At 44.0% G+C, this 27,469-nt stretch overlaps 1 protein-coding gene across 2 annotated transcripts; it reads right to left on the reverse strand.

The window, feature by feature from the left end:
* Nucleotides 1–232: 232 nt before the first annotated feature.
* atp1a3a (ATPase Na+/K+ transporting subunit alpha 3a) lies at nucleotides 233–25,509 on the reverse strand. Of its 2 annotated transcripts, XM_037474272.2 has the most exons (24): nucleotides 25,359–25,509; nucleotides 25,101–25,211; nucleotides 14,549–14,662; nucleotides 14,046–14,105; nucleotides 13,601–13,804; nucleotides 12,164–12,277; nucleotides 11,151–11,285; nucleotides 10,345–10,462; nucleotides 9,482–9,570; nucleotides 8,982–9,161; nucleotides 7,194–7,392; nucleotides 6,296–6,540; nucleotides 5,998–6,190; nucleotides 5,729–5,904; nucleotides 5,338–5,474; nucleotides 4,923–5,073; nucleotides 4,680–4,848; nucleotides 4,157–4,311; nucleotides 3,509–3,632; nucleotides 2,936–3,081; nucleotides 2,623–2,753; nucleotides 2,261–2,362; nucleotides 2,067–2,158; nucleotides 233–1,506 (listed from the first exon to the last, which is right to left on the reverse strand). In XM_037474272.2, the coding sequence occupies exons 2-24, from the start codon at nucleotides 25,104–25,106 to the stop codon at nucleotides 1,478–1,480; spliced, it is 3,069 nt and encodes a 1,022-aa protein (XP_037330169.1). In that variant the 5' UTR covers nucleotides 25,107–25,211; nucleotides 25,359–25,509; the 3' UTR covers nucleotides 233–1,477. The 2 variants fall into 2 exon arrangements, with proteins under 2 accessions (XP_037330169.1, XP_037330168.1); XM_037474271.2 differs by having other exon boundaries at nucleotides 25,101–25,494.
* Between the last annotated feature and the right edge of the window lie 1,960 nt (nucleotides 25,510–27,469).

The following is a 27,469-nucleotide window of genomic DNA, read 5'->3' on the forward strand; positions in this document are numbered from 1 at the left end:
TGTGATGTAAAATGAAGTGGACCCACTGGTGAAGGAAATGATATGAATGTGGTACCTTGCTTGGGTCAGCTGATGGATGCTAGTTATTGTAGCACCCGCATCAAAGAAGGTTCTTCCGGATAGGTCTCCTAACGTGATGGCTTATGTCCAGACGTGTGACGTGTCCACACTTCCTCTGACTTGTTGAATCCCTTTATGTGGAAAACAGACGACTCAACATGGCTGCCATGAATAAAGTTGGTCACACAGCATTTATTTCCATTTTCTGACAAAACTCAACACAAAAACAAACCGTAGACCAAGCTGAAAAAAGAGAGATCCATCTTTTTACTTCATTTTCTTTCTTTTTTTGGCTGCTGTTAGTTGGAGATAAGTTAAGGCACAGTGCCTTGCTCAACATTTCCACTGATTTAGATAATGAAATTGGAGAGAAATCTCTTTTTTTCTGAGGACACAGAAAGATTGTATTTTTATTCTATTTAATCGGGGGTGAGGTTGGGTGGGTGGGGGGCTTATAAGGGGAGGGGAGGCAGAGTGGAGAAAGTGGGTGGAGGTGGGGGGGGGGGGTTGCACGCTGTTCACAAACAGTCAGACAAACAGACATATAGACGGGGGGAAGAGAGGGGGAGACAGTGTACTTTTGCAAGCCTCAATAAAAATAAGCAGCTCTCAGACTCCAGCTCCAAAAATGAACTTTCACAAACTATTTTTATTTTTCTAAACAGCCAGTCGTCATTTAGAAAACAACAACAACAACACAGGCAGAAAAGGACACATGTGGAGGAGGAAGGAAGGAATGATAGAGAAGGAAGTGAGTTTTTTCTCCACCCTGTTGAGGGTGCGAATGATTGTTTGGGTGAATTTGATTCTTTATTGATATGGGAGGAAGAGAGAGGAGGAGGAGGAGGAGACGGCAGTAGTAAATTGGCAGTGATTTCTTGGAAGTAGAAAGAGAGAAGAGCACCGAGGGAACGGCAGTGAGTAAGGAGCTGGATCTGGGTGCCAGGACCTGGCAGAAAGAAAGGGACCACGCTAAGACACTGCGAGTGGCAGTGGGGACGTGAGCAGGGACATGAGTGGAGACAGGAGCTGGCCCTTTGTGGTTCTGCTGGGGACAAAGATGGCCGCAGAACAGTCGGGCTTCTGGCTCCGTTCTTCATGCCGGTCTACACACAGCAGTGCAGCACGACGGTGTTACCTGCAGACGAGTGCTGTAGACACTTTGAATAGAAAAATAAAAAGAGGGACAGAGGAAACAGATGAGGCAGAAGATTTGTATCCTCCTGCCCTGCCCTGTCTCATTGGTCCTGTTGTTTCTTTGTGAGCGATGAGGATTGAGAGGAGGATGTGTAGGAGCATCATCTTCTTGTATAGATCGAGCATGGTGACGGGTGAGGAAGGATGGGGGGAAGGAAGGAGGAGACGCGAGGGGGCACAACGAGAAGAAGGGGTGAGAAGGAAATTATGCTTTGATAATTTAATAGTATGTCTCTCTTTCCACCCAGCCTGCAGAGATGTAGAGGAGAGAAACAGGGAAACAAGAACAAACAGAGAGAAGAGTTATCCATCGAGGTTTGTTGCTTGGTTGACAAATGATTATTTCAAATGTTGAGGTCCTGGGTGATATTTTCATGTACAACATCTTTACTGGCTCGTGATCACATTTGTGTATTACATTATATATTCAATCTTTTACATTAATTTATGTCATGAAATAACATTGCTAATAGGTGCAGTCTGGTGAGGTGATTAATACTTTTTAATATCCAAGTAAATATCTACTTTGTAGAAACTAAAAATGGCCGATGTGTAGGCTGCACACCAAGCACTGCTTTCTGTCTGAGAAACGTTTAGTTTTGCTCAGTGCTCCTATGATCATTTCTGTCATATGAACTGACGTTTTTCCTGTGCCGATGTGAGGCTTTCGGGACAGAGGATGTGTGTACAGACTGTAAAAGCCCTCTGATGCAAATTTGTAGTTTGCATTTTTGGGCTATACAAAATAAAATGAATTGAATTGAATGAGACCATGGTGCAGCTGGAATAGCTCATGTGTGTTATCTGACCTCCAGGGTTTCGGCGAAGGATGAGTTTCCGGATTTCATCGTAAACAAAGATGAGGAAGCTGTACGGGAACGCACAGAACCACCAGCTGGGCCTGCGGGAGAGGGAGGGCGAGGGGGACAGCAGTCAATTTACACACAGTTCACGGCCACTGAAAGCGGAGGTGTGCAAGTCAAGGTGTCGCAGCGTTACTCACTTGAGCGGGTACATCCGTAGTGCCACGTCCATGCCGGGGCAGTAGGACAGTAAAGCAGCCAGAGCCGTTTCCTCAAACAGCCCAAAGATCAAAATCTTATTCCTGCCAGACAAGTGAGGGCAGAAAGAAAAGTTATGTACAGCAACACACTTGATAGACATCAGTTCCTCTCTTTTATCTACACAAAGGCTTCGAAGCTGACTGTAAACGCTGCTTAGAGAACAGAGCAGCTGCGGAGAGGAGGGACGTGTGAGGAGCTGGACACCAGGGACATAAACAGGACCAACCAATTGGGGCCATAAATGTCTCCCTGCAGCCTTCTAATGTGCGCAGCATTATTCAGAAGTCTCCCTTTGACTCACTTCATGCCCTGCTGGAACACAGAGTTACGCCTGGTCTTGCAGATGATGACGTCTGCCCACTGCACCACCACGATGCTGACGAAGAATGCCGTGTGGCAGGTAAACTCCACGATCTTCCGCTGCTCATAGGTCTGGGCAGAGAAAGACCAAGACAATCACGCAATGTGTCAATGTTTATATGAATGTCTTTTTTAACATTCACATAAAGCTGTGGTTGAGGACATATTCTGAATGCTGGGTAGGAGTAACCTGATTGCACCTCAGGATACCCGAGAGGAGGATGTAAACAACACTTGACAGTGTGAGACCATACCCATTGCTGCCCGTAGCTGTCCTCCAGGTCGTTGTTGGAGCGATCGTCCCAGTTGAGCCGGATGCCGACGAGCTCGGACGGCAGAAAACCATTTTCAGCCATGATGACGAAATATGCGAAGAACCCACCGAGAGCTTGGATCATACCTGCAGACAGAGTTTCACACATGCTGCAATGAAAGAGGTGCAAAGCAAGAGTGAAAGGAACCACGTTGTGCTCTGAGAAATAGTACGTATTTGTTGGAGATTTAAATACTAATATCTAAAAAACACCAGGAAAAAGAAGGACTTCAATATCAATTAATGTATGTCTTTTAAAATTATATGAATTGACTTCATGTTTATTTTCATTGTAAATCCGAATCTGATTTTCTCTTGTACTAAACTGAACTGCATTAAACTGAAAGTATAAAACACTAATAATTATTTAAAAAAATGATAATTATATGTTCATTTTAGGGGAAGGTTCAGTTAAGCATGTACAATGTGTTGCATGTAAAAAACTACTACAAATATGTAACTGATGGTTTCCACTGATCACAGGTCTGTGTTGAGTAACAAACACGGCACCTACCGATCTGCCCATAGGCGATACTGATGAGTCTCTCGTTGACCAGTTTGTCCCTCTGTGGGTTCCTGGGCTGCCGCTTCATGATGTCGCTCTCTGCCGCTTCGTATGCGAGAGAGATGGCCGGTACCTGACGGAGGAGACAGAAAGACGGCACCGTCAGTTATGTGTCAACAGTGAACACAGTAATATCTGGTGATGACATCTTTAATCCAAAATGCACTTATTTTAAGACGCTTTGGATAAAAGCGTCAGCTAAATGACATGAAATGAACTAGACTAGACTGCCACCTAGTGTCCTTCTTGTGTACACCTTTAGGCATAACCTTGACCTGAACTTGGGAGATGGATGGTGGGATTTTGTTCCAGTTGATGTCTATCCAGTCTGATAGGTTGGCTGCAACGATCCCTGAAGTCCCTGCTTGTTCTTCTATTTATTCAGAGTCACTTTTAAACTTCTCATTTAACCGAAATGTTCACATTTTCTTCAACTCTTGAGAACAACTTTCTTTTGATATCACTGGCTTTATTTGATGAAATTCTCCACCAATGCCAGCTCATATATACAGTATATGTATATATACAGCTATGATGTATTACTTTATCTCCTGACTGGACAGCTGCTACAGTGTGTGAACATGTCTCTTCTGTTACCATGTCTGTTCCCAGGTCAATGCAGAGGATGGTGATGGTGCCCAGAGGCAGTGGGATGTTGACCAGGATGAAGAACAGGAAGGGGGTGATCTCTGGGATGTTGCTGGTCAGAGTGTACGCGATGGACTTCTTCAGGTTGTCAAAGATCAGACGGCCTGTAGTGATGAAGGAGGTGAATAAAATAGAAATGGTCAGTTTCTGCGTTGGTTGCTTGTTGATTTCTTTCTTTCCGTATCCTCAAATGCTTCATTAAACATAAAATTGTGAATGTAGATTTGTAGATTAACTAAATATTTCTCAACACAGCAATCATCATTTCAACTATGTACATATTTAACATGCTAACATGCTTATTTTGCTCATGTGACTTAATAACTAAATAAAAAAATCTGCATAATTTTTCATAAACTTCTTTGTACTGTCTAAAATTTAATGAATAGTACATTATTTATATACCTATATTATAAGTATGTGCGAACCAACACAAAAAAAACAAATTGAGCTGCCCTGCTTCCTCCCTCACCTTCCTCCACTCCCGTGACGATGGAGGCAAAGTTGTCGTCCAGCAGGATCATGTCGGCAGCCTGTTTGGACACATCTGAGCCGGAGATTCCCATGGCGACGCCGATGTCAGCCTTCTTCAGGGCGGGTGAGTCGTTGACGCCGTCGCCTGTCACAGCCACGATGGCACCCTGACAGTAGAAGAGGATGGTGTATTTTAGGGTTTTCATTCCCATTGCAATGCTAAAAACATGCATGTGCTTACCTGTCTCTGGCAACCTTCTACGATGATGAGCTTCTGCTGCGGGGAGGTTCGGGCAAAGACGATCTCAGTGTGGTTCTTCAGAATATCGTCCATCGCACCCTGATCGAGGTCTTTCAGATCCGTGCCGTGGATCACACAGGCTTTGGCGTCCCTGCACAGAGGAATGCAAAATACTCATTTTCATATCAAATCATAAAAAACACTCTGATATAAAGGCCTCGCAAAGTTAAGACAAGTTTGTTTAACTGTATACCACGGCTGTTGGAAGTCTCAATAAATAGTCTACTCAATGAGATAAATCCTAAAGAATGACCTCTAAAATGACTGAGAGTCCACAATAAAAATGTCAAAGTGATCGTTAAAGCCCAAGCTATATCCTCCATGCATGTAAACCTAATTCTATTTCCTGTCTTACCTTGGGTTGACTTGGCTGATGGGGATGTTTAGACGTGCAGCAATGTCTTCCACTGTCTCGTTACCCTCAGAGATGATACCCACACCTTTAGCAATGGCCTTGGCTGTGATTGGGTGGTCACCAGTCACCATAATTACCTAAAATATAGAAGTAGGAAGAAGATAAAGAGGATGGCAATGAAAGGCAGGGAGAAAGGGAGAAAACAACAGCAAAAGGAGAGAAGACATAGGGAAGGAATAGAATGAGATGAAGAATACAAGCAATTTGATTCCCAATAATAAAGCCATCTTCCTCTAGAGAGGTGCATGGCTGTCACACCCTGAACATCCTGCAGGATGCCATGTGGTGCTGTTCCAGGCCCTTTAACATGCCAGACTTGATCGGTGCCCACCTTGATGCCAGCAGAGCGGCATTTGCCCACGGCATCAGGCACGGCAGCCCGGGGAGGGTCAATCATGGACATGAGGCCTACGAAGCAGAGGTTGTCCGTCTCGAAGTTGACGTCATCTGTGTCGAAGGCGAAGCCCTTGGGGTACTTATCCTCTGGCAGGAACACGTGGCAGAAACCTGGAGGGTTTAGGAACCAACAAATCACACATATGGGATAATACTACGTAATAGGAAACAGGATACACCAACGCTTTATGCTATCGTCCTTACCTAGCACTCTCTCTCCCAGTCCGCCCAGTTCCTGATAGGAGTTCTGGAAGGCCTCTTTCATCTCATCGTCCATGGGCTGCTCTTTGCCCTGCACCATGATGGTGGAGCTGCGGTCAAGGATCCTCTCCGGAGCTCCCTTCATCACCAGCAGGTAGCGGTTGTCGTTTTCATCGTCGTTCTCATGAATGGAGAGCTGATGGGAACAGACTACAGCGTCAGCATGAGAACCTTTTTATTAGAAGGACGTGGCGTCCTCGCACAATTTCAGTCCATTTACCGCAAATGAAATGGGACCAACCTGGTACTTGTTGGTAGAGTTGAAGGGGATCTCGGCCACCTTCTTGTTCTTCTCCCTCATGGCTTTGACGGAGCCACAGGACAGCTCAATACACTTCAGCAGAGCGGACTCGGAGGCGTCGCCGGCCACATCGCGCTTCAGGATGGGCAAAGCGTCCTGGCCGGCCTTGAAGACGGCGCGGTTGCACAGGGCAGCGATGCGGGCCAAAGACACCCATGTTGTGGAGCTTTTGTCGAAGGAGCAGCCTAGAGAAAAACCGGTGGGAGGGACAAACTTTTATTGACAGGTGCCTCAGACTACAGCACTCACCCAAGCAGCCCGGCAATATCCGGGTCGATTAAAATCAACAGAATAATAGTTGGCAGCGACGTGTGCACACCTAAGTCGGGAGTCCATGTAAAGGGGAGTTAGCCAAAGCCTTGTGCAGCTCTTTTGACAAATAACCGGAAATAATGTTGTCTCTTTTGAAAAATAGCAGAAGTAAAGTTTAATGTTACAGTGGAGAGTAACTTCCATCTGTTTTATTCTCAGTGCGTGGCTGTCTTTTTCATTCTTTCATTTTATTAAAAAAGCATTGCACAAATTCCCCCCATTAAAATCCTGGAAATAATAAAATTGAGCATTCTTTCCAAATAAGCATTTTGATCAAACATGCAAGTGAACATTTTGATGTCATCACAGGCAAGAGAAATTGTGCGATTTAGCAAGGAACATGCTAAGACCAGTGACTTGATGAAAACTAAACCGGTCTGCTTTTGAGGCTCCTACTAAACACATAATGGGCACTTAGCAAATGTTTATTTGGCATATCGGCCAGTAATTCATTCTGCAAGGCAAAGGAACACAGGTGACAAATACTTGGAATATTCTGCAGGGACAGAGGGCAGGCCAATCTCACCGGACTGGTCCTCGGTGGTGTCGGCCTCGTGGATCTGGTTGTCGAACCACATGTGGGCCACGGTCATCCGGTTCTGGGTCAGGGTGCCCGTCTTGTCGGAGCAGATGGTGGAGGTGGAGCCCAGTGTTTCCACAGCCTCCAGGTTCTTCACCAGGCAGTTCTTGCGAGCCATTCGCTTAGCCGTCAGTGTCAGACAAACCTGAGAGAAGCGAAGCGGGAAGATCAGAGAGAGAGAGAGAGAGAGAGAGAGAGAGAGAGAGAGAGAGAGAGAGAGAGAGAGAGAGAGAGAGAGAGAGAGAGAAAGAGAGAGAGAGAGAGAGAGAGGAGAAACGACCGCAAGGAGAGTCGTTGACAGAATGGGACAAACACAAATGAAACCGAGGAGAAAGAGATCACTATATGTGTGTTAAACTAAGAGTACAGGTGAACATCTCCAGGTATTAAACTAACTCAGTGTCATACTGTACCTGAAACTAAGCCAACCCAGAAGCAAACCTGCCCGACACCTGGAGACGCTCATCCAGCCCTTAACAATGCTCCTCTACAGCAAAATGCACTAACAACCTTTCCCGAAAATGAAAAACAGCCCAAACAGCGGCGATGCAGAGAGAGGATGAGGCGTGAAGGAGTGAAGCAGTGAAGCCGAGCGGTGGGTGAGTTAGGCCATCATGCCACGTATGGCAAAAGACCAAACAGAAGTAGCCAAGCACAGGGAGGCCAAATCCATCTCAACAAGCTAACTGCTCATTAGCCTAATATCATTACATTAGCTAGACGTTGTCATTGCAGGCAGCACCACGACTGGCCTGGAAAAGAGAGAGAAAAAGAGACATACGGAGAGAAAGATGGAGAGAACACAAACTCACAAACCACATGTGGGACTGCTTTGGGAGAAGGAGAAATGTAAAGAGAGATATACAAACACAAGACAGTACACCACCGTCGGCATGGGAACAGATTGTGACACAGAGAGAATGTTAAAAGCACACAAGATAAAGACAGAGATGCACACATACAGCGACTACAACAACACACCAATAGAAACACAAGCTAGATACGGGATGCAGGGACGAGATCACACAGCGCACGGGACAAGACAACATTGGCCTGAAAACACTGTACGCACACTTAGAGGGGGGGAATTGATCAATAGAGCAAATGATTACTCTCCATGACAAAATCCACAGTAGAGCATACTGTGTAATGGGCTACAAAGGTGGAGAGTTGGCCTACTGATCAGAATAAAAGGAGACGTGTCATGACCACAACAATGTGTAGAACATTTTAAAAGTGTTGCCTGATGTTTTGTAGCTTCTTTGAATTGATCTAATAAATGGTATATACTGTATGAAGCATTTGAAAAATACAGTTTGACCCAAAAACACTGTGAACTGACGAGGAAACGCACAAGGACTCTGGAGAAAAAACAAGAGAGACAGGAAAAACGGCTCCAGATGAAGGAATGATATATCTGGACATCCACTAAAACACATGCACTCAAACTACAAAAGGGGCTGTAATATTGGAAAATATTATATATAATACATATTTCCTCTGTAATTTATATATTGTGATATAAAAAACATGCTCATCCTAAATATGTCAATCTGATCCACTACTATTTCGTGTTCTCGCTTACAATTTCTCCTGTGATAACTTTTGTGTGTGCCAACATAACAGCATGGATGCCGGAACCACAGAACATGCAGCCCCAACTAGAAATACTAACATTGCTATCCCTCTCACAGATGAAAACACAACACGTTTGTCATCACTCTGCCTACTCACAGTGACTGTAGCGAGCAGTCCCTCTGGCACATTAGCAACAATGATGCCAATGAGAAAGATGACAGCTTCCAGCCAGGAGTAACCCAGGACGATTGACAGCACAAAGAAGGACAAGCCGAGGAAGACGGCCACGCCTGTGATGATCTGGATGAAGTGCTCAATCTCCTTGGCAATGGGAGTCTGAGAGTAGAAGAAAAAGGTGGTTGGACTGTTTGAAGAGGATCGTTTACTTTTTTATTACACAATCACAATGTTAATGAAATCTGACCTTGGTGTATGAACATTTTTTAAAGAGAATGAAGTGCTGTGAACCGCACTTTACATTTATGAAACATAATCGGTCTGAGAACCCTTAATGACTGTGGGTAATTTCTTAGCTGTTGTAATATGTGAATGAGAAGCTGAACCATCACATATAAGAGCCTGGTTATAGTCAGCAACGTTTTTTATGTTGCTTAAAAAATACATGACGGAATAATGAATAACAACCAGAATGGTACCTTGCCAGTCTCCAGGCCTGAGGTCAGAGTGGCGATGCGGCCCATCACTGTGCGATCGCCAGTGCACACGACAATGCCGCGTGCCGTTCCTGAACAATCAGAGCAGAGGGAGCTGTTTGTTTTGGTTTTCTTCAATAACTAACTTTTTTCAGGTCAAACCAGGAATAAATGGACGGAAAACTGAATATACAGATTTTACAAGCTAAAAAGAAATTGTATGGATGGGTGGTTCCCAAATCTTTTCTATCAGGTGCCCCTTTTAGGATATAGGGATCATTTTAAAATCGGCCTCTTTTCTGCGCTTGTCCGCTTGTAACCTGTCCCGCTCGGGGGGCAACACAACGCATGTCAAGTCTTCATGCCGGTTTCGCTTTTCTCTTTTTACCGTGGCTGTGTGTTTGGGTCGGGGGTTGCGACGCCTAGTTGGGAACCACTGGTGTAGATGGTATGTATGGACAGAACTGAGAGGAATGATTCATGGATAGGAAATGCAATGGATCAGAGTGTCCACATGAGGGCGCCACACGTCGTGGTTTTCCTGTTCCATCATTGTGACAAGCTTATTGCGAGTCGCAGGGTTGTCCCCGTTATATGATGGGATGGAACCAGCTCAATACCGAATGACCGGTGATGCCACTGACCACCAAACGGTTTGACCATGGCACACAGCGAGAGCTAATGTGCAGCGTTGTTTGCAGGACTATCTGAGCACTGAACCGGGACAAAACAAACACACAAGCACACTATTTGAATGAACACACACAAACACAGACATGTTTCATAACCCTAACAGCAAATACTTTGCACAGTAAATGTGACAAATCTGATAGTTCTAAAGATGAGAACGCTGATGGTGACCTTACCCTCGACACAGTTGGTGGAGAAGAAGGCGATGTTGCGGGTTTCCAGAGGGTTGTCATGGGTACCGTCAGGTGACCTGGTCTGGGGCTCTGATTCACCGGTCAGGGACGAGTTGTCCACCTGGTGAGGAGGGACAGTGTCACAATTCATCACCAATAACTATTTTAAACATCTGGATTTATTCAAGTCCTCACTTGTAAGATGTAGTCTCTCACTACATCTTACAAAATCGCATTAGAGGACAACATGATAATATTAAAATGTACTTCCGCCAATACGCACTTTCCCTGAACAGAGCCTGAATGCATCGTAATGTAAGAGTAAAAGATTTATGTTAGCACTGATGCTGACAACGTTTCCAACCCTGTTCTCAATTTCAAAACAGATTAGAGGTTAACATTGTTACACTAACAAGGACAGCATAGAAAGATAAAAAGACTCAATACCGATCTCCTGATTGAATATAATATATGTAATATATTTTACTGAATATCTGCAACAACGATAATCATTTTTTAAAACTTTCCTTCACACTGTGAAATGAATAGGGAGGATCCGTACGGTCGGTTTTATTATCACATTGTGCCGCTGGTCTCCAGTTACATCCACGCTGCTTAGGGACCAAGCTAAATGAGAGAGACGGAACGCACACCTGTGTCTCAGAGCTGCTGACCACAGTGTAAAGGAAAAACGTGGACCACTTGTGTAGCGCATGGGCTACACGTGCAGCTCTGCTGCAGAAGGGCGATGTCCTTTCCCTCCTTGGCTTTACGGTCAATGTGGCTGTGGATCTGTGCCTGGGACCCACCTTGCAGCCATGGGAGGAGACGATGCGGAGGTCTGCAGGGATCCTGTCTCCTCCTTTCACTTCCACCAGGTCTCCTGCCACCACTTGCTCCGCATTGATCTGCATCTTCTCTCCCTCACGGATCACCAGGGCTTGCTGGGAGAAGCAACAGAGAGAGAGAGAGCAAATATGTGAAGCCAACATAAACTATTAGATACAAGATGCCAGCCCAGAAACGAAAGCAAATGAAAGAAACATCACAGATTGTGCAAGCAAAAAGTGGTTATGACAACACGGTGCTGTGGCCTGCAGCTTTAGAAATATAGCCGTGCACCTAATAAACGGCGTCCTACTTTAATGACCTGAGTTATTTCCATCATTCTTTTTTATTACTCAGGCTTACTACATCTAGGAATTACTGTGTGAATTATTGAGCAACCTCATACTTTAGAGTGCTTACAGTCAGGGCTGAGCTGAAGAACAAAGCTATTGTCATGGACCACTGAGCGCAACACTGTGATCCCCCACCTTGTTTGTCGTCAACGTTGTGTGGATGGATGAAAGGTGATTACGTTAGATTTGCATAATGTGTTCATATTTGATTATGCTAACATTTTATATTTACACAGCTAACAGGCATATTTAGCAGTATGAACATTCATTACAAAGACATTTTCTCTGGATTTGACAGTCTGAAGCCATCAATGTCTTATATCAGAAGATGTGTGGCTTGGGAAAACTGAGTCCAATTATCTAACTTTGAGGAATACGGAGCAAAATAATAACTAAGAGCATTGACACCCTTTATACAAACACAGATATATATATATATATATATATATATATATATATATATATATATATATATATATATATATGCATCACTTTTCATTCTGGGCATCCTTAGTTGCCATCTTCAAAATATAGTGTATCTTACATATATTTTTAAACATTTTCTCCATGTAATTTTGAGTTAAAACTCTTTTGAAAGTAATGATCACAAAATGCCCGTTGAACTGCTGAGCTTCCGGTACCTGAGGGACCATGTTCTTAAAGGACTCCATGATCTTGGAGCTCTTCGCCTCCTGAAAGTAGGAGAAGCAGCCGGTGATGATGACGACGGCTGACAGCACGATACCCAGATACAACTGCAAAGAGAGGCAGGGAAACAAAGATGACACCTCATGTTCAACTTCAACTTTACCTGAGAATGTATCGCATAACCAGGAGAGTTAACTAAACATCAATGACACATTTTGTCGCGCTATTCCAGGAAGTTAAGGCTTCTTAACACAAATAGCCTTTCATGAACGTTTTCACTTTGCAGCTGGCAGCAGCGTGTGGTTTGGAGGCTGTCCATCCAGTGGTTGAAGACTATGCTCTATTGTCACATGTGTAGTGGATCACCATAGAAGGTCACCCATCCACATGCTGTACATTCTGACCTAACTGTTGACCAGTAGTCGGTGTGATTTTATATCCTGGGTGTATAACTCATGCTGACTCGTCACAGCAGTTGTTTAACCACCCCGAATTCCACCCTCCGCCCCCCAGGTCTGAACTGAGTATTTTGTCCCGACATGCCGTGTGTGTCAGCGCCGCTTAGCCTCAGTCCCCCGGCTCTACTCTGCGTGACCCTAACATGAAGCGGCGCTGACCCATGAATGGCCTCCTCTTAGCCTGCCATCACCACCGCCGCCGTGATTCACGTGCCCCCCGTGGCGGGCTCAAGAGTGGATGCCAACAGCATGGTGTCTGTCACACGGAAGACGGGTTATCGGCTGGCTGACACAGCCTGACAAGGCTACGTTCATGAGGAGTGGTGACTCAGCACATCGCTTTTGGAGTGATGTGCTGCAGGATGGGGCACGCGCACGCACAGACACACACACACACACACACACACATACACACACACACGGTTCTCTGTGTTTTAACCTTCCATCGTTTTTTTTCTCTCCTATCTGGCTTCTCACAGGTACGGCACAATTACTGGTGGGACTGAGAGCTCCTGCCGCTGTCTTGGACAGGCTGATGTTTGAGTAGTAACTGCCATGATTCACATTTGATATTTTTGCTAACCAAGTTAGGGCTTTAGGACGGATTAAAGAGGTATTTACCCAATAGTTTGAATTGTTAAAGCTTTATCATCATGTTGCTGTTTAAATGATTAATATTAATATTGCAAGTCTAAATGCAAAAAAACATTTAAATTCATTTCCGAACTTCACATTATAATTTTATCTCACAAAATACTTGCTGTTTAGCCTTTCAAAAACACATTCTTGCAGAAGATCTAGCAGCAATCGAAAATTACACAAATGCTACAACAATGTGTTGAGCGCAATAGAAAAAGAGAAACAGAATTAAGTGCAGAAGAAGCATGATTACATGAAAATTTCTTTATGACGTCATCAAGTCCCGCGAGTCCTACGACCATCATTCAGCCACACTTCCAACTCTCCACTTACGTTATCCCCAGCGGGCTCGTCCTCCGTGGCCGCCTGGATGGCGTAAGCCAGGAAGCAGAGGATGGCGCCGATCCACAGCAGGATGGAGAAGCCGCCGAACAGCTGGCGGCAAAACTTGACCCACTCTGGGGTGGTGGGGGGCGGAGTCAGAGCGTTGGGGCCATCCCTGACCAGGTACTCCGCTGCCTTGGCGTTGGTCAAACCCTGAGAGGGGCAGAGGAAGTGGAGAGGAAAAGATGGAAGGCGATGGATGAGCAGAGGCATCAGGTTGGAGGCACAGAGACGAGGGAGGGTGGGAACAGGCAGAGTGGGGTGGGAACAAAAAAAACACGAAAGAGTTATGAATAAAATATACCCAATAGACTCTTTGTTGAATCATCAGCAGGGTGTTGAATCAGGACAGAAGTCTTGAAGAGTCATGTGTGATGTGCAATGAAAGACCTACCTGGACGATATCAGTGGCGTATTTCCGGCAAACCTCTTCAACAGACATTTTGTGTTCCGTCTACAAAGAAAAGAGTGTGAGTAATATGATATGATTTGCTTGACTGCAAAGCAAGACATTTATTTAAATGTTTCCGATTAAGAATAAAATACTTTCCTGTGTCGTCTAGGCTGAGATTGTTAATCCTTCCACAATACGATAATTTTGCTGTGGCACATTCCCTCAAACTACAGCAGCTGCTACAGAATACCACATCTCTGTTATCTCCTTTTCAAATGGGGAGATTAGATCAGAGCGCAGTGGCAGCGCATCCAACGCTGGACTCAGGCCAGGATGTTCTATCTAGGAGCTACTCGCTGCACGGCTGGGATTTAGGGCTCGCGTTTATTCCGTCTTCAAACGGGACTTCCAGTGTGCTTTTCAAAGCAGGTGTGTATGAGGCAACCACAATATGTGTGACAAACAGCAACAAGGTCGCAGGAAGGAGGGAGCGGTGCACTTACGATGGGAACTTCCTTTTTGAGGTCATCCATGTCCTTGACTGCCTTCTTCTTAGGCGACTCCTTCTCATCCTTGTCCTGCGTGGTGGCCACGCGGTAGCTGTCTGACCGTCCATACTGAAACACAAAGACATGGCATCAATGAGTTTGGCCCCTTTTTGGCTTTTAACAGCTGAAACTTTTCCCGGGGCTGACACAGGGAGACATTTTCCACTATTGCTTAACACTATTGTACACCAACACAATCCAGAGGTTGAGCAAGAAAGAACCAAAGGGAACTTGCATTAGTAAAAGCCGTTGATGTATCATGAATAACTGAATCACTGACGGAAGCCTTTTCTTTGTCAGTCAAACCCACATTTAGATGTAATTCCCTGCCGTGAGAAGTAGAACTCAACAATTCCTGATCAGATCCAGTATCATCAGAGCACAGAGCTCCACTTTATCTACAAATTACACAAGGGTCGGTCTATTTCTATTCAATCTGTAGATAAATAAACTTTAGGAACATGTGTTGTTAAAACCATATAATTAAAGCCATTACCGTCACGGCAAATTAGAGCCCTGCCCGAGACCGACAGTAAGCACAGTAAGCATCATGTTGGGCTGAGTGGTATTGTTGCATCGGTCATCGGTCCAACCTAAATGACACCGACGGTATTTGGGCTACTACCCTCGAGACTGCGGCTGTGTCTGAGGGGAAGAGGAAGAATTACGCCAGGCAGGACACTGGGTGAGATGAGGGGGAAATAAATGGCCAGAAGGTAGACGGAGACAAAAGGGACCCAGACTAAATCTGTCGGGAACATGCATCATGGGATTTTCACATCGCCAGTGACCTACATTATGGTGTGTGGAGGTGTTTATTGGAGTCCTTCTCATCCATCTTTCTCACACCACTAGATCTGAAAGAATGTTAGCTACCTAAGCACACAATGTGTCCTGATATTCAAACTTGTTCATTGATATTATGCAGTTTTTGAGTTGTACTTTGTTTCCTTAAATGGGACGTGATCTTAAATGAAATTACCTCTGCAGCCCACTAGATGGCACTCCGAGGCCCAGCGGTGAAGCATCGTCATATCATGCCGGTATAACCTAAGAGAGTAATATTCTGGGGAAACCCGAAATATGTGTAACGGTTTTTATTAAATGGTCAAATATAAATGATAATAAATGCTGACTTTTGTGAACCTCTGCCTGAAACATGCAGAAAACCCAGCATTTTGACTAGTGAGAGTAAGCAATAATCAAGCTATAATAAAGCTTAAAGTGTGTAAATGAGAGATAAAATAGATCTGAAGTGTGTGACCTTTCTGCGGGACGCACTAGACGCCCCAGAGGAGCGGATTTGGCACGCAGGCTTTTATTTCTTTACCTCTCAAAGAGAATCATCACGCACCCTGCCTGTGGGCCAGAAGGGTTAACATTCCCTATGATACATACTATAGCGCAGCTTAATAAGTGTGTCTCAGCAGTAGAAGCATCAATAAGCTTTTTCCATGGAAGACAAGTTGACAGATGTTAATATAGATGGCCGTATTGCATTTAGCTGCCTTGGTTGCAGGCTTCTGGTATTGTGCGCACTGAGAAACTTGAATAGACACTTGAAGAAACTAGAAGACTGCATTTGGACACTACACATACAAATGTTGTGGGTACGAGGAGGCGGTCGAAAAATAAACTGCAGGTTCCGGGATACGATGGAGCTATGAAGGCTTTGAAAAGAAGATTGAAAAATAGCTTACCCGCTGCACATTCCCACTCAACAACAAAGATGACAACGTGGCTCAAAGATCTAATTTCCGTTAACTCCACTGTTATAAATATTTTAAATACTAATAATGGATCATCCTGTCCTATCTCTTACTACTATTACTTTCAAAAATAAAAATAAAACTAGATCTTTTGTGAATCTTTCCATGCTTCTCCAGGTATTTGGAAAACACCTGGATGAACAGAAATGAAAAGCACTCCAGTGGTGACACTCCTCAAAACAAAAACCTCTCTGACGCAACGAAGCACGTTCTGCAGTTACTGTAGTGTCCTGATATCCAAAGCTTTTGTGTCATTAACTTCTCCAATGTCTCTCTGCCTGAACTAAGGACGAGGAGCAAGCGGTGGCGCTGAAAAAACCCCACAAATATCTAAATGTGATATAGATGGAGCCGTTATTGACAGATTTATTGACAGGATGCAGGCAGGAAGTAGAGCACACACTGTAGGAGCGAGTGGGAACGGTCCCACTCAGCGCTCTACATCAGGGATTCACAAAGTGTGGTGCACGCACGCCTGGGGGTGCGCATGCTGCCTTTAGGGGGTGCACAAGAAGAAAAATGTGATGGTGGTCAAATGGTGTAATAATGAATAAAATGTTTTAAATGAGTTGGATTTCTCACTAAATAAAAACATGAATAATACAAATTCCTTGTAACATGCAATCTGCCCCTGAGCCTGTGTCATCGCCATCCTCATTGCTGTTTAATGGTTTAATGGAATTGATTGAAACGTTGCTGCAGTGTTTCATAGCATTTTTACACCTTTAGTTTGTTTGCCTTGTTTTTTCGGTTTGTGTTCACACTGCAACATCTTTCACTGGACTGAATATTTAAAAAAACGCTACAAGTGATCACTGTGCTCTCATTAGTCTGATAGAGTGGTTAGAAACCACTGTTGTTTTCCTCCCATGACAAGCCAAATGACTACTTCGACAAAGCCCCAGTCCTGTAAAAAACAATTTCATTCAATATTTAACAGTTTCTTGTTCAGACAATGAACTAAAAAATAGAGCGAGACGTAGTAAAATCAATGGTGGCCCAGAAGAAAATTGTGTTGATGAAGCGTCATGGTTCAGCAGCTAAACCACACGACAACTGCAGATGGATATTTCAAGACGGAGAAAGACAATGAATTACACACCAATTGGATTGAGATATAAAACCAAGTGAAGTCCGTGTAATTAAATGAATTTATTCATTGCCAGTAGGAATCAAATTATGCATTTTGAGAACATCACTTGCCTGCTTAACCTCATGCAGTTGATTTAGACGTGACTTCTTGCCTGAGCTCAGCGAGCAGCTCCCAGAGGTTGTATTTGGAGCGGACACTTCTCCATCGGGCAGATGTTCTCCATCACTCACCTCTGGGCCATCCAAGATGTGTGATGTCCTGGGACAAAACACGTTTAGGGATTCCTAGTGTGTGTAACCCAGCGTAATGAGGGCACACTTAGTTTGGGAACGCTCTAATGTGGATTAGTCTGCGCTGAGAGGGTTGGCACTGATTGGATGGCTGTTTTATGCTCTTTGACATCTGCTTTTCATCTGGGGGGAGAAGCTGGGCGTCGACCAAACAGATTTAACATCCTCTTAACCCCATTGAGCTCTCTGTGTGGTTTTGTTTTAGATTGTGTTCACATATATGTTTTGAATGCTTTAAGTGTAGGCATGAAAGTAACCTTTTGCAGGTTTAATGAATGCATTATTTATTTACCGTAATAGGGATCAACTTATTATTTATTCATATCTAATGAATCATTTAAAGGCAATCATGTGAAGCTGGGCAGCATACCATCATTATATCAATATTAACATATGAGGCTAGAAATTGTCCTTGATTTATCATTATATTGAAATAATACAAATCTAATTGTATAATTTGTGAATTACTGGTCAACCCTACACTTAAAATAACGAGGTACTCAATAAACTACATCTTGGGTAGATATACAACTTGTATTTATGGTTGCATGATTGTCAAAATATTGCTTTATTCTGGAGTAAATGCCTTAAGATGCGTACTGTCACATAGTAGTAGTACTTCTCCAGGCAACACCACATTGGATCCTTTTTGTACCTTTCTAGCAAAAAAAAGGGCTTCTTCCATATGGAATGCAGTTTTATTCTAAATTAAATAAATGAATAAATACATAAATAAATGAAATATGCATTTGAAATACATCGTGAAATAAATAAATGAGGCAATATATACATAAATATTAAATAAATTTAATAATTTCATGGTACTTTTACCAAGTACACATTTTTTAATTTCATAATGCCACTTTATTTCATAATGCCACTTTATTTCATTTCACGTTCTTATATGCAAATCAGGGGGCGTGGCTAGATTTTTTCCCCTTGTATATGTCTGCTTTTCAGTGATGCTGTGTGTGTGTGTGGATTTCCATGCACTGTATGTCTATATTTGTAACAGTGTGCGTCTTTGTGTGTGACGTGACAAGGCCATCTGTCTGCAGGAGGTTCCCCCCGAGGTGGTCAAATCCAGCAGGCCATCAGATTACAGCTGTTTACTACACTGACGGATTAACCCAGTGAACAATGATCTCTCTGTGTTAACAAACCAAAAGCTTCACATTCTGAACAATCAAATGGAATGAAGTGTTGTAAATTGTACAGAACAATTCCCAGCGTTTTTGTTTACTATTGAACACGATGATCCTATGAGTAAACTCTGGGGAGTCAAGCAAAGCGAACATTTTTTTTGCTTTAGGTCTGTGCCAACATCTTCTACTGCTGCTTGAGGCCGTAAACTCTGCTTTCGGCCATATCACACAGGAGATGAAGCCCACATGAATATTTGATCACCTGACGAAAAAATCATGAGCAAGGTGAAAGTAATTTGCGTGGGCAATATAGTCCCCCACCAAGTATCAATTTACAGGCGCAGCATGAATTGGCTCCATTTCAGGATGCTAAAACATCCTTTTGGGGGAGACGGTCAGGTCTATGCTGGATGCAAAGAAGTCCATTACCTAGGATATAGACAATGCTGTGCACAGATCCATTCAGAAGAAATCTAAATATGGAATATTTTCCTTGATGTATTGCTTCTTTTGCTCAAAGACATACTGCTTGTTCTCCATCTTGTTACATGCTGCAGGAATTGACAGTACGGGATGCCAGGTTTCCATAGGCAACCACTTTGTGTATTCAGTGGCAACAATGACAGCTGGCCAACACGCTCGCAACTGGCCGACGAGTTAACGTGTTAGCGGTTGTGGCTGCTAGTTTTGCCACCAGAGGCAAAACCAGGGGCTCGTTTTTTGATCTAACTCGGATTTTTGCACACAGCTCCTCTCTTGGGCACAAGTTGTGTTGTTTTCCGTGTTTTCACGTAGCGACGGTTTCTTCTTATTGTGATTGTGATGTGTACCCAGCATGCCGTTCAGCTGGCATAAATGTACAATTAGTGTCTCAAACTGTTGTGTCGTGGTCATTTGCCCTGTTAAAGAGCATTTGTTGTTGGTTATTAATTGTTGTTATATATTATATAGTTATAACAATGACTCAATCTCAATACACGTAAGACAAGTAGTATGACAGTATGTGAAGGACTCCTGTAAGAATCCGGTATACCACCCAGCCCTTGAGGGAACCACTTTCCAGTACAATGCAATCAGCTGAATGGTCCAGAAAACCTAAACTAAAAAAAAAAGCTGACTACAAATGGAAAGTGTATTACCAGTTAGGGTGACTAAAAGCTGATACAGTTAGGCGTTGAACCTTGGCTGTGAGAAAAGGTCTTTGCAACATCCAGATGTTCAGTGCTGAGCAACAGGGCAGATTGTGCACGCTGAACATTTGCCATCCCGTCTGCAGCCCGGCCTGAAGGGCAGAGCACCACAGGTCTGAAGAAGTCTGGATATTAAGCCAGTTTTTAATCTGCTGAAATCACAACTCCGACATTAAACTGGCCGATTTTGATCTGTGTATCCTAGTTTGAGAAGGAATTAACATGACAGGGATTTCAAAACGCACTATAACTTATGAATCCCAAAATGAATCAAATGGTGAGTGTTATGACTATAGACTAAGATAAGACATGAAGGGGCATGGTATGAAGATCTTCAAAATGTAAACTCTAACAGCAGCACACACACACACAAGTAGATTATCACACAGATCAGTAGACTGAACGACCTAGAAAATACAGCGCGCACACACACACACACACAGAGTTTAAGGGGGCTTCCATCATCATCTATCCCTCCCCTCAACGTCCCACTTTGTTTACATTCTCCTCCCTCCAGGCTGCCCATCTGTTTCTTTGCTCACTTCTACTCGTTACTACTACCAGTTACAAACGTGGGTATGAAAAAGGGATAAGCCATCAGGTTGTATGCTTGATCAGTGGGTGCTGGGGGGCTCTGGGCTGTCGCCCACCATTTAACAGAGCGTTGCATCCAGCAGTGCTGCACGTCGAGAGGGCGACAGAAAATGGCAGTAGTCGACGGCATCAGATCGACAGCCTCTCCTTCTAGTTGGTTGATAGATGGGGGATGTGATGTGTCCTAGCAACATCAAATCTGATGGGTCTATTTTAATAACTAAAATGAACTGTGGGGGCAGTGTATGGAAACTTTTTATTAGTGTGCTTACTGAGAAACATAACCCCCAAACCACTTCCTTCAGCTCCAAACCAACACGCCTTTGTATTTATTAGTGTTGTTAATGAATTTACTTTTTGGTCTGGCAGTTTTGGCAAAAGTATTATACGTCTACATTTTTTGATATAAACAGAAATAGCAACTGCACTGTACTAGTTGAAATCATGCTTTTGACAATAACCTTTTTTTAGCCTATGTCTACCAGTTTTCATCATTTAAACTGCAAAACCTTTCGAAGTACCGTAAATCCTCAAATAAAGACCGGGATTCAATTAGTGGCCGGGCTTCAGATAGTAGCCGGGGTCTCATCCATTGCTTCAAAGCGGGACAGCCATGCGCCGCTGGTAGGGATGCGCTGGCGCAGCTCCGGCAGGGGGGGGGGGGGGGGGGGGGAGAACGGCACGCAAGTAGCCCAATTAACGATGTATCTTAAGACTGACACTATGGTTTATTACTGATTCATTTCTAAATGGTTAGTCTCCAGAAAGTTGATTAGCTACAGGTCTACCGGTTTCATTTCACCGGTAGCATATCGGTGAATGGTTGCAGGAAGTGCTGAACGCATTTCTGATTTATATTTTTATTTTTTTTACTTTAATTATTATGATGTTCAAGGAAAAAAATGTACTTTCTTATTAATGTGAATTTGCAGTTCTGTTTTAGATCTAGGGTTGGAAATAAAGCTTTTTAATGCTTTTATCTGATTCATTGATTAATAGAAGAAATAATCGATTATTAAAATAATCATTAGTTGCAGCCCTACACTTAACAATAGTCAGCATGCTTTCAATTAGCATCAATGCTAAAGATATTAAAAGGGTAACTAGAATCATAAAAAGTGCACTAAAATTTCGATTCTGGCAAAAAGTTTAAATGAATGTATGTTTATATGAGTGCTTTTCATTTTCTGAAGCATGTTGAAAGCATCATTAAGCTAGCTTGCCAGACCCTAAATGAGGCCATGCAGCAAGTTAATGTTTAATGCACACAGTGTTGTGAGTTTGTTGGTTTAGGAAAGCACAGCGCTATCAACAGATAGTCATTACTAATTTACCAGATGTTGTAGTATGCTGATAGTGTTCTAACCCCATCCACGGAGAAGAGAGGAAAAGGCACTGAGCAAAAGAAACTAAGCACCCTTGTCTTGGCCCCACCTCTGCCAGTTCTGCCCACAATGATCTGAGGCCTTTTGTTACATTCCTTGGGTACTCTTTAGTGTGATGATGTGTTATGTAATACTGCTGCACTGTCACTCTCTCATTCTCCCTGTAATTGATGCATGGTGGTGTTACAGGAAGCGCGGAACACTACGAGTTACAGTTGACACCAATGTCACCTCACAAACAGCAAGTGATGGCAAAGTTACCTCACGCGGCATTCCAGGAAACGCACAATACACACGGAACCGAATCAAGGGCATCGGAAAAACCCTGATGACGAGTCTGCAGTAGTATGCAAGCACGCGATTTTACACACACACACACAAACACAGATGGAAACTAGTAAAAGGACTGGGAGATTGACGGGCACTATTAATGAAATATTGACACACTGAAACAATTATGCAACACAGTCCATAACCAGGAGAACATACATGTGATGTTAATTACATTTGTACAACAAACAATGCAATTAGATTAGATGCATGTTACTGCTCTATTACTTCATGCCAGTGAGCATTAGAAGAAGTGTGCACAGGTAAAGTGTTTTGTTTGGGAATGACAAATAAGTGGTTATAAGCTGCACCGGAAGTCAATTATGTGATTTCATATTCGTTGCAATTGTTAAAATTGCATTTGAACCCATTCAATCAGGGCACAGTAGATATTGACCGCAGTTCATTTTTTCTGCTGGATGTAGTGGCGTTACTACAAAATTACTTTATGTAGGTCTATGATTCTGTGCACTTTGAAAATCTAAAATATAGGCAGTTATTATAAGGACTAAAACATTGAAAGAGAGCCTTTAATATTGAGAAGCATGGTCCAGATCCAAATGCATCCCTGCATTTTCCTTCTATTTCCTTAGGTTTCCCCATTGTTGCTTCCTCCTTATTGCCATTGTGCCTGAGGGGCATAACAGAATACCTTTGTGGCATTCCTTGCCTCCACCATGTTTCCCAGCATCCATCATATGGTAACAACAAAGGGCATCGCTTTCGTTCTCTTCCCCCGCTCTCCACTTGTCAAATTCAGTTGAAAGGTGACTGGATATTGGTCGGTTTTCCTCCAAACAGGGCCTCCCTGTGAGGCGTGCAGGGGCTGACCTTTGTTTCCTATCTGCCACTTGTTCCTTCACCCACCCGACTCGATCCGTTTGCCTCCCAGAGCTTCAGCTTCCGTCAATTGATTGGCACGGATCAAATGGCATCAGTTATCTTACCAACGGAGCGTCTCTCTGACCGCCCATTTCATCCCAATCTCCTCTCTCACTCCACTCCTCCCAAATCACAGCCTGAACACGGGGAGTTTCCACTGAGTACACACACTGTCCTCGTCCCATCTCTGACGCAGTCGGGTTGTGTGCGGCTTCCCCCCCTCCGGAGATTTAGCGGGCAGCAATCAAAAGCGGGAGAGAGCGGCTCCATTTCCCCCGCCTCGGCACAAATGCGCCCTTGTCCCATTCCCTCAAATGTGGAGCAGAGTAGAAACCGCCGCCCATCACACTTCATTTGCAGGGATCAACCACGCGACCCGCGAACACAGAAGAAACTACAGTGCATGCTCACATCATTTTACAGGCTCCACTTTCTGTAACACAACTTGAGACTACAAGGCAAACTTTAAATCATGAGTTGGTAGTGGGAGATTGTGACATTTCATGGCAAAAGCAATAACACCTTTTAATTATTGTATGTACTGCTGACTATAAAACGACAGCGAGGCAACAATGATTTTGTCTGCTGGAATGACGTCGGGGAGACTATATTTAGCAGCTGAAACAGGATGTCCTTGGTGACCAGGCGGATCAGTGCTAGTGTGACGGCTGCTGACGTAGAAACGGAGATGGTGGAGGTGTTGGCCATTCCGCCTGCGATTTATAGAAGAAGGGAGGGTTCTGACCGGCGCCGAGGAACCATTTTGATGCACTTTGTCTGTGCCCATTTGGTATCCAGACATCCTCACCAAGCATCAGGGACATCATCAGCTCCCTGGCTTTTGTCATGCTTGAATGAAAAGGCAACAAATTGTTGGGCGCAAAAAGGAAGAGGGGGGGGGGGGGGGGGGGGGCTTCCATTCCCATGCCCCACTCACTACCCCTTCATTATTTCAAAATATCAGGCCACACTTGGGTAGGAACGACCTGATATTCTGCAGTTGGGGCTTCAGCCTGCGGGTCACACATCCTCCCCCCAGCATTTCACTTGCACATTACTCACAGCACTACGTGAGTGTTTCTGGGCGGCATCACGCAGTCTGAGTAATCATGTAGTTCTGTGAAGCTGTGAATACCCTTCAACCTTCCAGAGGGCTGTCAAGGCGCCAAATGATGGGTCGCTAATCTATTTTTTTTTTTTTTTTAAACCGGTGAATGAAGCAGCACATCTGTCCGCCACTACTTGCTGGAGTACTATTAATCCTCTGTTTATGCCGTATGGGATCGTTGTCAGAAACGTCCAGAAAGCGCCTGCAGAACGGTGACGCGCCGCTGCTCCCCGACACGCAGGACTCGTTCACGCATTCTGGGAGATGCTTGAATAAATGACTTGTTAAGCAAAACATGTTGGTTATCTGGTTGAGAAGAGACGGCCGAGGGTGCGACGCGTACCCCCCCCCCCCCCCACCCCTTCCCCCTGGCCCGGTTTCGTGAAATAAGGTGCACATTCCTCAGGAAAAATAAACCCATTCACACTCGTAAATCGTAACGCTTTCATTTGGCGTGATAAATGGTGTGTGCATGGCGGACACCTGGCACGTTAATGCATACCGGGAGTCGTTGTGGCGTGAATTACGGTCCTGTCCGCCGCGTAGCGACCGTTCCAGCTAGCTTAAACATTTAATATACATCCCACTGTGTTCAGTGTCAGTCTCACAACATGTCTGCTCCTCCAGAGACTTTAACCCTTTCCTCAACCCCGCTCGGCGAACTTTTCACACAATTGACAACATATTGTCTAAAATCACGATAGTTTGCGGTAGAGCTTACCCCCATTTCGGCGCAGTCAGTCGGGTCTCCTCAGAAGATAAGCCGCGGTGAGGCTCGGTTCAAGCAGAGGAGATGGCTTTAAGGCGGATAAACAGGGCAGGAAACGGACGTCTGATGATGAGAAATAAAAATGTCTCCCTTCAGTTGACACCTAACGGTATTGCTCCACTGACACAAATCAATTAACTAGCCAACATTACACGCTACCCGAGGAACGGGCATACGGTAATTTGACAAAGGCAAAAGAAATGTTGGCACCCCGTTAAGATGAAAATGAAAAGGGTTTATTTCTTCGGCAAAAAATGTTTATCATGCATATGCAGCCGTCGGTAGCACTTCACCAGCCTCCTCTCCCGAAAGGCGCAAATGATACAACCGTTAACGGCTGAAAGTAGACCCGCACAGCAGGCTTCTTTTGGGGATGCGATGTCCCTCCGCGGCTGTGACCAGGTCCACCGCAGCAGGGTTCCCTAGTTGTCAGTCCGCGGATGAAACCAGCCAACCTTGGCAGTTATGAGTAAAGGTTCTAACCCTACGAAACTAATGCTGCGTGTATTTTATGAACGTACCGATTACATGGATCAAATTAACGTGGAAGATCCTCTAACACAATTTTTAGGTGATGAATATGCTTTGTAAAATTGGGAGCCAAATCATTTTTCATGTTTCATTTGGAATAAAATTACAAGAGTGAAAACAATGAAGAGAACTAATGATTCCTCTGAAAGGAGGATACTGAATTAATATTTTTAAACATTTATTCTGCACTGAAATCAGTGTTTGAACAAAAAAAAATACCCATACAATTTATAAGGTTAAAACTGAAGATGTACTAAGCTTGAAGGTTACCATGGAAATTTGTGTTGTTAGTTTAATTAGACCCAACTCTATTGTAAATATTCACAATGTGAAAAAGTAGTGCAATGGATCAACACATTCCTGGATTGTATTTTACAGATCAGAGTAACATAACATATAGAAATCCATGTTCACGCTTTTCTTGCAGCACAAATCATTGATGATCCATTATAGAAGATGCAGAACGATCCCAGCTGGCAAAAACAGAGTTCACCTGTGAAAGAATATGGAAGCCTGACAAATAGAGACAATCAACCATACACGATCACATTGACACCTACAGGCAACGTAGAGTCATCAACCTATGCCTCATGTCTTTGGACAAAGCCAGAGAAGCTGGAGGGAGAATGCAAACACTACAGCTCTTAATACTACATTCACACCACATAAATGCTCAAAAAAATCAAAGGAAGCAGGAGATGTCTTAGCTCATTTTGTTCTTCCAATTACCAAAACCACTGTCACAGTGGAGCTGAGGCTTTTTGCGGCCGGACAGTTGGCATTATTTACTTATTTAATCCAGCTACCGGCCAAAACGGTCAGTCATAAACTGTCACAACAAGTTTGACACATGTTTGAAAGCTAAAAATATTCAAATTCTCTGATTGGAAAAAGTTAGAAGAGGAACGTCTGTCCATCCATCCATCTTCAAACCGTTAAGCCTGCACAGGGTCGCTGAAGTCTATCCCAGCCAACTTCAGGCGAGAGAAGGGGTACACCCTGGATCGGTCGCCACGGCAACACAGAGACAAACAACCATTCACACTCACATCCACACACCTACGGGAAATTTAGAGTTCCCAATCAACCTTTATCCCCAGAGCATGTCTTTGGACTGTGGGAGGAAGCCGGAGAAACCAGGAGTGAACCCACGCAGACACGGAGAGAACATGCAGACTCCACACGGAAAGCCCACTGGGCCGAGTCGAACCCAGGACCTTCTTGCTGTGAGGTGACAGTGCTAAGCACCACATCACCGTGCCGCCCTAGAAGAGGAATGTGTTATCAAAAAATGAGAACTATGGCTGTTGAAGCAAATTAAATTAAGAATGTGGTTTAGCTGGCAGCAGCTGTTCTGACTGCAACTTCTCTGTTATAAAATAAGAAAAAACACAATGGGCACATCTGTATCATCAATTGCATCAGGGGAAAAGACGGGCACTTCCAAATTATTCTCCAAAGGCCAGATACAGGCTGCGGTAATATGGCCGTAAATGTCCAACAGATGAGGACATGAGCACCCAAAACACAGGATGGATTTAAAGCCATGCTCACAATTATTAATGGGAAAGAAAGAAGAGCAGCTCTGAGGAGGAGATTATAGAGAACAGTGATAAAATAGTCCCACAGAAGACATGGAGGGAAAAAGGAGGAGTGAGACACGAGACAGGAGGCCTTTCTTTACTGGCATCCTAAAGATGGCTCACACAGTGCTAGTACGGGCATGTGTGATGTTTATGGTTGGTTGGAGCCATGCCGAGGCTGCACATGCTTTATGTCTGTGTGCACCA

Source organism: Pungitius pungitius, chromosome 17, assembly GCF_949316345.1.
Source record: "Pungitius pungitius chromosome 17, fPunPun2.1, whole genome shotgun sequence".
In the NCBI taxonomy this organism is placed as follows: Eukaryota; Metazoa; Chordata; class Actinopteri; order Perciformes; family Gasterosteidae; genus Pungitius; species Pungitius pungitius.

Bases quoted from the DNA above. Each gene is read 5' to 3' on its own strand.
- atp1a3a (XM_037474272.2), bottom strand. The intron at 9,162-9,481 runs GTACCATTCTGG...TTCTACTCTCAG, and splicing joins CAGGCCTGGAGACTGGCAAG to ACTCCCATTGCCAAGGAGAT. The intron at 2,754-2,935 runs GTATGGTCTCAC...TTCTCTGCCCAG, and splicing joins ACAGCTACGGGCAGCAATGG to ACCTATGAGCAGCGGAAGAT.